Below are 13,136 nucleotides of genomic sequence, written 5' to 3'. Positions count from 1 at the left end.
AAAGAACTGTAATTGTAATGTACAGGCGAATGGCGGTTCTCATAATAACTTACTGTTCATGTGTTTGTGCAGGACAAAAGTCCCAGATGCAATTTCTGTTTGACCTTTAGGCAGAATAATAACAAAAAAAAATCGAGACAGAGGCAATCTATAATGAGTGAATGCACGTCACAAAATATAATCATAATATCATTATTCTTTATCCCAACATTAGGATTTCACTCTATTATTGAACTGTGCGAGTAACGCAAAGCCGCAACGGTATTATAATATTTTGTTGAACATTATTGTTACAGATTTTTTCGTTTATAAAGGGAATATGGAGAAATTTCATAATAAATGGTTTAAGTGCCAACTAAATTTGTCGATTCAGTGTTCGAACAACGCGCTTGTTCGTGTACACGACTATTCGTGAATAAATATTTACTTCATTTTCAAAGACGCTCAGCGGATGCATGTTCTGTCGTGTGTGAACGTTTTTCGTAGACTCAAATAAGAAATGTGTCCTGCTGCTAATGTACTAGTCGATTGAAAACACGTTATTGCCATTTTTATTTTTTTTATTATTTTTATTTCGTGACTTCGGTGAATGGTAAAAACGCAAAAGTGCTCAGCTCTGGATCGTTAAGAATTTCGTTTACCACACCACAATAACAGAATAGAAATATAAACGTGACACAGCCAACGTTCAATTCTTTTACAGAAATTTATGTACTTGACCAGTCTGAAGTTTCTTGATATACAAGTCATTATCATCCGTTAACGTTAACAATGAATACGATTATAGCAACGGTGACCATGTTGAAAGTCTAAAGAAATTGCAAGTATATAGATAGGTACTAAATATTATTACGTCAGTGGTGAATAAGTTGTGAAGATTATTTCTACATCAAAATCGATGGTAAATGTTGCTATTAATATGCTTTAATATTTTTAGTTATCATATCTTCTCCGAGTAAAAGGATGCCCCGTGTGCGCCTTCTAAATCTATATATGTCACACGTGTAAAAGTTGCAGAAAACAACGCGATAAATCAAAAATCTGGTTTCCAAGAGCCTCGCACTTAAAAACATCGTCACGTCCTTGTCATCATCCACGGCAGAATGATGGAAGAAAAGGAGTGAAAAAAAAATATATGTATAAAAAAAAACTAGTTATCGTCCTATCTCTCTTGCTCTCAAGTTCTATGCTCGACCTCGCGCTATAGTTTTGCGTGTGACCTTTCACTTGTTCGACCGTCCGCGATGTTTACGTTCACGTGTATATACGTGTACCTATATGTGTGTACATACGTGTATATCTAGAGCAAACTAAGAGCCTATCGGGGCACGAAAATCGACCGGTTGTCGTTTCGCAACGTTTACCTCTAAAGATAAAAAAAAAAATCAGTCGTGACTGTTTTATAAAAAGGAGAAAATTAAAAGCAAAGGTATATTATATGGATCACGGTAGTTAAATCTTCATTTGCAATATGTCATGTCTTCAGACCACCTGCTGATGTTACTGTTGATGGTTTGTGCAAAGTGTATCGTGCACTGTAACGCCTTTACGAAATTTTAACGTTGCGCAACCATTGAATCTTCGGACAAGTCACGTCGTCGCCCATATTAATAATAATAACGAAATATATAATATATATATACATTACATTTTGTACATTCTGGAGTTCACTTTTAGTTATCTTCTCGGGTAATCCATGGTCGCAATGCTTATACATACTCTGTGCTCTAAGCGATGTGAAACGTCACTTTGGGTGTATAATATGAATTTGAAAGTTTATATTACTAAATTGTACATTATTTTGTTGACAAGCAATTATTTTGATTATATTATATAATTGCACTTATTAATTAAATTTCCTTCATCTACAACTTATATGGCGATTGATAAAGTTTTAAAATTCCATTAGACGCGGAAAGAATAATACATTTATTTGGTCACCAAAAATTACACAGGTTCGACTTGTTAATATTGGTGACATTTTTATATTACACCTATATAAATTTAATCTCTGTAACATCACCATTTTAATTTACCATAGAATGGTTTTTGGTCATTTTTCTGTATTAATCTTATTAGATATCATCAAAGCATAAGTATAGACACAAAAATGACTTAATTTAATTCATAAACAATGTAGTTGAAAAAACTTTTTAAATTTATAATTTTTAATGTGTATTTCTCGTGCATTCAAAGTTTATTCAAACGATATAAAAATTCACAGAATACCAACTTAAATTATTAACATGGATTCATCAGCAGGTACTAGTACTATTTTCCATTATCATGATACTTGAAAATTATTATTTATAACACAACTCGATATATTTAATATCGATATGATGTCATAAAACACGTGCCATTAAACATACAATTGGCAGGTTACGCGATTGCGACAATACGAGTACGTCGAAAAATAACGTTGTAATAGCTGATAAATCGTAGAATAAAATTAACTGTTACAGTAGTTGTGGAAATATAATATCGATTTGAAAAATCTCATTATAAATTGCGTCCCACATGCCTTAAGCAGGATTGAGTTGTAAATCTTCAGTTACAATGGTCAATCGTGTTCACCATACTGTTCTTGTGTGCGTAGGATTAACTGATATTCCATTTACACAGACAAATCAATCCAAAAGCAAATTAGCTCGGCCGTCGGTGTTAAATCTCGATAAGGTGTTACATATAGTGATTACGGACTGCAACTTCGATCGTACGGGTAAATGATATGGTAATTTAATAGCACCATGTTCACTGTCTGTACTACAGTATGTTTTTGTGTGTGTGTGTTTGTGTATGTGTATACATTTTGTACGGAAGGACTGGACGACGTAGGTGTGCACAATAATAAACGAATTGAATGGTTTATTTTGTTATATGTTACGAGATAATTTGTAGTTTGCAAGTGCATAGTATATAGGTACAACAACACGAAAATCAGAGTTATAACGCGTTATTTTTAATTCTTAATTACTCGTTCATATTCGGTTCATTCGGCTCATGCTATGTACTCAATGATCTATCTTGAGATCCGATAACTAATTACACACATATACAGTATATATGCATGCAAATTGTAAGTTGTTTATTATATTTCTTTTATTATGACCACGAAAAATCCGGTGTTTACGACCATATTAACCGATAATTACTAAAAGTAAATTTATTATATATACGCATTATTATTATGTGTAACATTGTTGGAATATTTTTTTATTTTTTTTTACTAACCTGCGAATACTCGGCGCACAAGTCGATGGTACCGACGAAATCGCACACATCATCTACCGTCCACGTGGTCACGGTCGACTTTTCGGCCGCGTTCGGACAGGTCTGCCGGTCGGACGAGGACGTGGTCGCAGTGGCCACCGAAGCCGCGGCGCAGGACGACGCACAGGCCAGTGACCGACTGGCGGCCACCTGATGGCACGACAGTTGCCTGGACGAGGTCTTGGCCGGTTTAGGGGAGACGCTGCCCATCCTCTTACCGTTGCCACCACCGTTAGTAATTTTTTCCCGCGACTTCTGCAACGCCATGCCGAACGCTGGCATGTTGAGGAACGTTTCGGCGAACGAGCCGGCCGCGGCAGCGGCTGCAGCGGCCGCCGCAGCTGCGCCTTCCCAGTGACTGACCGTCGGCGGCACCCCCTTGCGCGGTTTTTTGCACAAGCTCGACGATGATGACAGGTCGAGCGGGTTCTGCTCAGCCACGGACGCGCCGCTGCCACTGCTGTGTGGCGGGTGCTGCGGGTTGGACGATGACGACGACGTGGAACACGGCCGCTTCGTGCCGGTTTTCCCGCTCATGAACGCGTCGAACTGTGACGACCGGACCATGGACAGCAGCGCCTGCGTAGACGACATGTCCATCATCGGCGGGAACATGGGAACGTTAGTGCCCGGTATAGTGGGCGCCATGAACGGAAACCCGGGGCTCAACAGACTGCCACCGCCGCCGCCTTCGTGCTCGGGTTTTGTCGACGTCGTCGCGGCTGACAGCATTCCCAGATTCAGGCCATTACGCGAAGGCATTATGTATCTGTTGCACACACAAGAAAATCGGTATATTTAACATACGTTGTTAACACGCGTCGTTTATCGACACAGAACAGTGCGTAACGTTTGTACAGTCGGGGAAAACGGAAACATTTTGAATGGGCATAGTTCATAACCGGACACTTTCAAAAACAGGTCATCGTTCAAAACCGCACACTTTTATATCTTAATCCCACATATTTTCGCCAAATTAAATCGTTCAAACCACATAAATTTATATATATATATATCAATTACATATACATTTATCTAAAATAACATGAGTGCACCTCGAAACCGAGCGAGATCACTCGCTCGCTCGGACAGTTAAAAACGAAAATATCCCCCGATTTTCTATGTAACATCACCCAAAATAGGTCCCAGGATAAAAAAAAAATTTTGTTTGGGACTCATACGAAACCGGCAACGTGAAGTGTGCATGCAAAGTGTGCAGAGAGAAAGAAACTGTTAACCAAATGTGTGCGATTTTGAACCTCCGACCTTTCAAATTTTCCTTCTTAACAATATAATAAATATGTGCGGTTATGAACGGTAAGTGTACGGTTTTGATGACAGCCGTTTGGAACGACTCTTGTAGAAGTAAAACAACGCAGCATTTGCATGATGACATTTTTGAAAACGGAATCTATATTATGATGTGCTCTTTAGAGTACAGAAGCTAAAAACATGACTTAAAATTAATGTCTGTAGTAAAGTGTCTATTTGACGTATACATTCTTAACAATCGAACGCTCAGGGCTCTAAAATTCAAATTGGCGCAAAGTCGTTTTTAATAGAATTAAAATTAAAAATAATTCTTGTCTTATCTACGTTGTCACGTAGTTCGTTACAACAAAGATGTTCCAACGCTGAAAATAGAACTGAGTGTCAAACATCAGAATAACCAAGAACAGAGAGAATAGTTTACATTTTATTTTTCAGAAAAATCCCTTATAAAATCCATAAAATCCTTAAGGTCTTGAAAGTGAAGATTTATTTATTTTTTTTTTTTAATAAATATTTTTGCTTAATTTTAAATTTTTTAAATTCTTAATTTAGTGCTTATAATGATGTTTTTAAGCGCTTATTTTAATGATTTTAAGTGCTATAAGTCCCGAGCCCCGAATGTAACTAATCAATATTGGACATTCATTGGAAAAAAAAACTATATCACTATTTTCCGACATAATTTAACTATTTAGGTGTAGATAAAACTTCAATTGTTCGTATGAATAATTTTAATTTTCATTATAACCTGTTAAAATTATTGAAATTTATAGGAAGTGAAAAATCGATGAGCAAAATATTTTGACCTAGATATTTAAGTATTGCCTGACCGTTTACAGAAAATAATAGTTAACATCCTGCGAAATTATATTGCGTTCCAGTACTTTAATGTTTGGTTCTCGTAAAATAATGATAAAATATAAAATATTAATATAGGCTCATACATAATCTACTACATATTGCACACGCATGTTTTTGTACACGTGTAAGAAATCATTATCGTAACTAATATTAATATTATTATTACTATTATAATTATTATTTCTTCTATGATATTAATAAGATTATCGTTTATTATAAAAATTTACCAACTCGTCGTCGCCTTTTGCAATAACATGGGTGTGCGTACACCGTTTGGCGTGCACATGATTACAAGGCAGTCAACCGGGCGTATATCTATATAATCATACGCGCCGCGTAGTCCTGCTGTTAATCGTCCAAGAAAAACGCTCGGCCGATTTCGTGAGAATTGCCACCGCGCATTGATGGTCGGTTTTTTTACCACTAATCTTATACAGGAGGAAAGCGCGTGAGATCCTATAAACACATACTCTAATATATAATATATAGGTAACATGTACGAGTAGATCGTGACCGAATTCATTTTTATTTATATTTTTAACGAACCTATACCATTTCTTTGACTCGTCGTGATAGTATTTATTATTCGCACCTATACGAGTGAATAATAAACGAGACAATAGCGACCGTCACTTGATTGTTAATAATTAAATCCGGAGCCTATGTGAGTGTAAGCATACAGGGAGAAGAATTCACACGGAAATTTGGATTTCTATATAGATGTTTCCGGACACAAACTGCGGGGAACGACGTCAGCAATAGTAATATAAAATTTCTTATGCATAAATATATTTTTATACACGTATATAATGTATTATTTATATAACTTCACTAGACCGTAAATACATAATATTCGTATTTTATAGTTCAGTAGGATTAATCTTAATTGCCCGTGTAAGTTTACAGGTACATTGCAGAAATACTATTAATTCGGTTTTTTAAGCTTCAGTGGTAATCACACACTAGCTTAATTTCTTTTTTATTTATAGCCATGTAATTATTAGAAATGTATAGTACATAGAACAAGTAGTTTAATTCCTTATACGTATACGTTACAAAAAAAAAAAAAAAAAATCTCGCAAAAACTTCACACGATAGTATCTTCTATAATACTACCAAGTATATTATGGTGATTTTATTCTGTATTAATTAATCTAGCGTATTAGGTAATGACTAAGATTCAAAAGGAAACAAATGAATAATAATAAATAAATGTTTAGTGAAAATTACGGAATATATAAATCGTGTCAAAGGAAAATATTGTGCAACAAAATAATGCTTATCATATATGTTTATCAAACAGTTATTTACTGGTAAAAATAATTTAATTACTAAGCACATGTTGTTTCTGTGCCATTACATCATGTCGAACAGGTTGAGTTAGTCAGAATAATTGTCTATTATTTTTAATGCTCAATTGTTAAACTCCATTTATTTTACAGTAAATAGTTATATATACTATTGGTAATGTTTAATGTTTATGCGAATTTTCTTGATAAATCATTGTAAGTCCATAAAATTCCAAAACGTTACAATGAATTTAAAATGTTCTGAAACATTTGCGAATCTTCAAGGAGAGAATTCACATTACTGTATAATTTTACCAAGCATATTAATAACGAAAAAATCTTCTTACAAAATGTTACCTCGAGATGAAACAAACTTGATGCTCCTAAAAAATTGTATTTATCGACTAATGCAATCGTTGCAGTGTACATGCAATATATTCATATTTAATGACAATTTAGTTTATATAATAAGGAATAAATCGATTTTTATTGTCAACTTATGAAAAATTAAATGTGTTTTTACGTGAACTTCTCGGGTTCACATCATTGCATTTGAAAACAAAACCCGTAGAAAACTACCATGGCTATTCTATTAAGATTTACAATATATTAAACCGTTTAATGTTGAAACTCACTCGCTAGGGTTGGCGTTCTGATACTTCGCGGCCAAACTTCGGATGAGGTCACTGCAGTTGCGGTTAGGCGCGGGACTGGCCACGTGGTCCCCGGTTGCCGCTATGCTGGGTGGTGTGCCCGGGTAGCACGACGAGGACGGCGTACCGCTACGTGACGACGCAGAGTCTCCACCACCGCCAGCCGCCTGCACCGGGCTCAGACGTTCCGTTTTTACGTCAGCTGCGGTCGCCACTTTGTTATTGTTATTGTTGTTGTTGTTGGCGCTGGTCGTGTTGTTATTCACCGAGTGTTCGATCTGCATACCGACCCCCGAACGTCGGCTCTTGGACAAACCAAACAAGTCGATGTCTCTTTTGATGTCCACTGGAAAACACACGTGATCGAAAAGTTCAATTAGAGAAATTGAAAAACAGTAAACTGTGTTGGTCGTATGAATTGCACTCCAATCCATAGACTTTACTATACAATCGTATAACAAATAATTCGTTAGATGTAACCGCACTGTTCTATTATTTTCAAGTAAAAGTGGAGACGAGATTTCGTTTACGGTACTATTCAGATCGAAATTACAATTTTATCTTTGTACACCTACAGGACTCCGTATTCAATTGTCAGAACAATTTTATCGAACACAGAATATGTATAGTTAAAAACGTATTATTAACCATTATATTATTTCGAATTGATTCGATTCCCTTTCGACACCTGAACATGTATCGGTTATATTTCAATACAAAATACAATAACACAATAGACCTAACCAGTATATACGACCTGCTTTGAGCGGATAAAGGGTTTACGTGAGACGATTTTTTCGTCTTAATTCACCAGTCGGTAACACACTTATAATTATAACATTCGTGAACAGATTGCCATATCAAACTTAATAACTTTTGGAACAACTACGTGTCGTATTTTTATATTTATTTATTTTTTCCCCAAAATCTAAAAACGATCCGTGGAAATTGCGGAGCAAGAATGCCCCGAGTTCGATGGTAACGAAATTGTACTCTCAACAATAGAAATTAAGTAGCGATGACGATAACGCCAATCGATAGACACATAGAATAACATTTTTATACGCAAAGAGGTCTTCAAATGATCGCATTGTTATTATTATTATTATTATTATTATTATTATTGTTATTATAATCTTCAACGATTCGTTCCGCGTGATTATTATCCCACACGTACACATAGAAGGCACATACCACAAGACTGAGTATTTTATTATTATTTATTTATTTTTATTTTTACTTTTTTTTTTTTTTTTTTTTTTTTTTTTTTTTTTTTTGGCACCCATTTACCGTACACTATACACATACATAATACAATCGTGCGTGCGTGTAGAAAAAACACCGTTGAATAATAATCCGCCCACGCTCCTGCCGCCACCACTGTACATTTTCTCCACGCTTATTTTGGAACCACGCACGCGCCGTGGCCAATTGGACACCAGCCACAAACCGGCCCTGGCTCCCCTAACATCTCGCACCAGTTGTCGTAATCTTATAGGCTCATCAATAATTATTATTATTATTACATTATACTATTAAAGACAGACGAGAACGCAAATACCGTAACATTTCGTCTACATAATAAAACCTGTCCAACTCTCGACGGATACAAAAACTTAGACGATTTAACATTTTATTTGCGTTCCTGACAAAAATTATACTTTAAATATTGTACCGTGTATTGGACGAACCGGCAAAATGTATAATACAAAATATTTCATCGGTGCTGTTTTGTTTTCAATAGTTTTCATTGTATACTCGTATTATTAGAGTTGACAATTTTGAACAAAATGTATTATTTCTCCGTCATTATATTGGGTATATCTACTTCTTTTTTATGAGAAAAAATTTAACAATAAAAACTATTTCATCACCAACCACGATACCATGGACCACACCTTCGCATTACCTTTCGTCCAATGTAATATAGGCCGATTGCAATTTTTTTTTTCGGTCACGTAATGTTGCGCATTGCAGTAGTGTCATATTAATTTAAATTATATTCTATAAACGCCGCGAGTTTATACGTTATTCTTAATGGGGACTACTTACACCAGTGGATCATTACAGCCGAAAATACGAATTATAAAATGTTTGCCAAAAAACACCTGGTGAACAGAAGACTCAATTCGTTTAGTAAACTGCAATTTAATCAGTAAAATTTAAGAGGTAGATATTAACTCCAATTATAATGTAATATAATACACATAAGACATTAAAAAAAATGTTTTCTATTATAATTTCCATTTTCAAAGATTATTTTGGAAAAACCAATTATGCTTACCAGAAAAATACTATTAACCTACACTCTGTGCCTACTATACAACAAACTAAAAATTACGTATAATTTAATTTCGATAATTATCATAAATTATAATGCGTATTAATGTGTAAAAATATATAACTATATTATACCATTCAGTTTTCACTATTTCTGCCAAAATACTGCCTCTCGAAGAACAACCAAGTATACCATATACATTTTTATTCTATCCTCGAGAATCGCAACCCCATTAATCCCGAATTATTACTACTACCAGTATATTTCATTACAAGTATCACAGTAAACGTGCAAGTACCTAATAGTATAATCATTATTGAAATAAAAACATGAAACTATTCATACTCGGATACTATCAATTCCTTACAACACATTTCGCTAATCAGTAAACGTATACCGTATATACGATATCAATTTTGTCCGACAGTATACACAATACTCATAAGTATAATACCATATATATACATAAAAAATGCACGTATTCGATTTAAATTAAAAAATGATGCATACAATAAATTTGACTCAACGAAATCTCCACGACATAGGTGGCGTTGCGGGAGACTTCGTTTTGTACACCGTTTATTTGTTTCGTTTTATTTTATTTTTGTTACACAGACATAGTAATTGTCATTAATTTTAACGAATAGCTGCCGGATAGTGTCTATATAATTTTGTGCCTGGGAAATTAGCGTCAAGAAAAAGACGTGTTGACTGCCACATAAATATCTTACGTGATTACGCTGCGCTTGAACTATGACACGCTAATAAGCACAATCAATTATTGAACGGAGCGTGGCTGGTCAAGAGAGGGAACGTTCGAACCGTCGCGGCTCTCGAGCTCAAATAACACACATACATACATACACGCACGCATAAGCATTATAATATGTTCCAAGGAGAACATTTTTTTTTTGTCTATTAAAGAAAAATAAGAATACCGCCACCTTTCATAGCTGTGAAACCAGTGTATTTTATAAGTTAGCAATAAAAAATTGAGATACATTCAAACTCAAGTAATTGTTTTTACCAAAAAAAAAAAAAAAACACATTTTTACAATAAATTAATTAATCCACTAAAACGGATGGAAATGCATTAAAATATATCGTATAGTAATAATTTAAATAACACGAGTTTCACATTAAATACATTTTAGTCGTATATAACATAATATGTAAAATCATAAACATTTCTTCGTTGTATTACCAAAAAATTACAAAATTTAAAACTATATACACACATTTCACGAAACACGTTTGAGCATAAAATAATTTTTATTATATATTAACCTATTTATAATTACATAAATATCATATTACTTTAGCTTTCTATAGCTTACATTTTCAGAATTTAGCTTTTAAAATACGACTTTAAAGTAGTTCCTACACACAGAATATCAGTGAAACGAACATAAAAGTGATTGGAAAAAGTATTTAATAATTGCTTATAATCTTAATAAATTACAGTCTTAAATATATGATAATACGATTTAATGGAAAACATTTTTAAAAGCATTTTTAAATTAAAAAATACTTATTGAAATATAATTAATTTAATGTATATATGAAGCATATTATTTCATAATTTAAAATAAACAAATAAATATAGTTGTAATAATTGAGATAAGTATAGAGTATGTATTTGGTATTCTTCTCCTTCCATTCTCCTAGATATAGCATAATTTTGTAGCACTGTTACTTATTAATTTTTAATTTTTTTTATATTCTAGTTTTCATATATAAAAAAAAAGGTTTATCTAAAAATAGGTAATACTGAGCTCACCAAAAAATAAAAAACAAACAAGGATTGTCGTCATAAATGTAAAACTTTAGGTCTTTAAAATATTTACAATTTATAACAATTGTTATAAATCTTATCAGTAGAAAAATATTATCTCTAAACACCAAAACACACACACACAAAAATTCCAAAAAAGTATCAATAGAACATATGATGTATACATAACCTTTTTGTTGTACTGTTAAATAATTATCTGTCTAGGCGTTATAAATAAATTATATAAATAACTAAAAGTTAAAAATCATTATGTATCTTTTACCTAAATATACATAAATATATAATTATTTAGCTATATATAAATTATACATAAAATCAAGATTATTTCATACTACTACAATTTTTGTACTTGAATAATAGTGTTAATTATATTTAACGTAAATGTATAGTAATTATTAATTAAAGATGATAACAAAAATTATTTATTTTCTCTTATATAACTGACTTATTACATAAAATATTTAAATTATAATAGTTTTAAGCTAAATTTTTTATTAATTTAATAATAGAAACTATATTTTAATATACAAACCTTATCCTGTTACGTCCTTAATTATTTAATAAATGTCCAAAACACAAAATATAAATTATTTTGTTATATATTATTTTACTCTTTAAAAAAAAAAATGTGTGTAAAATATGGTTTCTAGATTTTTTAAAGTAATTACCTATAAAAACAATATACATAAAACGTGTTACCTATAAATGGAAAAAGATCTAAGATAATATAATTATTATTACAAACAATATAAGTCAGTAGTTAATGCCTGTCACTTAACCTTCATTCAGCCTAAAATATATAATATATTAAATATATTATTAAGACAAGTTACATAACTTCATTTATTATTATTTTTTTAAAAAACTGACTATTTGACCTCAATGGCCAGCTGGTATCCGTTGACCCTTGGACAACAATGTGTGCACTAATATGTATTTCATCCAGCTATTATATACCATTGTTTTGGCCTAGCCCCAAACACCCGTGTCCGGAATATAACGTCGTCATAATGAGAAGGCGAGAAAAGGTTAGGTTAGTCAAAAAACAAAAAAAAAAAAAAAAATTAAAATTAGAGAAAAAATGTGTATGTAGGTCTCCACACATGTACGCACAAAATAAATTAGTCACACCTATATGTGGTCGCGTAATCAGAGAGCGTGGCAATAAATCAATAAAATGTAAGTATATATATAATATTATATTACAATAAACAAGTACTTCGGCCATACACCAAATGTGGTTCACGTTCATATAGCTACCACATTGAGTGGAATGCGATAGTTCGTCATTAACAGCGTACGCTGAAGAGGTTATATAGGCTTAGAGTATAAAAAAGAACGCTCTGATTTCAAGCTCTCATTTTCAAATAATTTCACGTCTGTTGTCAATGAACCGATACAAAAAATACACTTTCACAAAATAACGTCTTCAATTTGTAATTAAAATAAAATATTGATTTCTAGAAATTATGGACTAAGAAATATTATTTAAAATATTATACTCAAAAGTGTGAAATCGTTGTTTTCAATTAATTCTGTAAAATAATCAGTCTATGTGGAGGTACTGCTTATAATTTCAGCGTTAAAGTGTTCAATTTTTTTTGCATTAAAGTATTCTAACTTTTTGAGTGAGACTATATAACTAAATTATTATTTTAAAGTATTTCATAAATTATAATTGGATAATTAAATTATAAGCCAAATTATATCCA

The 13,136-nt window shown here is 32.7% G+C and overlaps 1 protein-coding gene across 1 annotated transcript in view; it reads right to left on the bottom strand.

Moving 5' to 3' along the window:
* Window positions 1-13,136, bottom strand: part of LOC112692070 (protein split ends-like) — a 35,474-nt gene that overhangs the window by 16,515 nt on the left and 5,823 nt on the right. The window contains exons 2-3 of the mRNA XM_025566603.1: window positions 7,331-7,694; window positions 3,235-4,042 (exon numbers count right to left, since the gene is read on the bottom strand). Coding sequence (XP_025422388.1) covers window positions 3,235-4,042; window positions 7,331-7,694 — 1,172 coding nt within the window. The remainder of the gene's footprint in view (window positions 1-3,234; window positions 4,043-7,330; window positions 7,695-13,136) is intronic.

Source organism: Sipha flava, unplaced genomic scaffold, assembly GCF_003268045.1.
Source record: "Sipha flava isolate LNK unplaced genomic scaffold, YSA_version1 69_pilon_pilon, whole genome shotgun sequence".
Classification (NCBI taxonomy): domain Eukaryota; kingdom Metazoa; phylum Arthropoda; class Insecta; order Hemiptera; family Aphididae; genus Sipha; species Sipha flava.
This window is presented reverse-complemented; position numbering and strand designations above follow the sequence as displayed.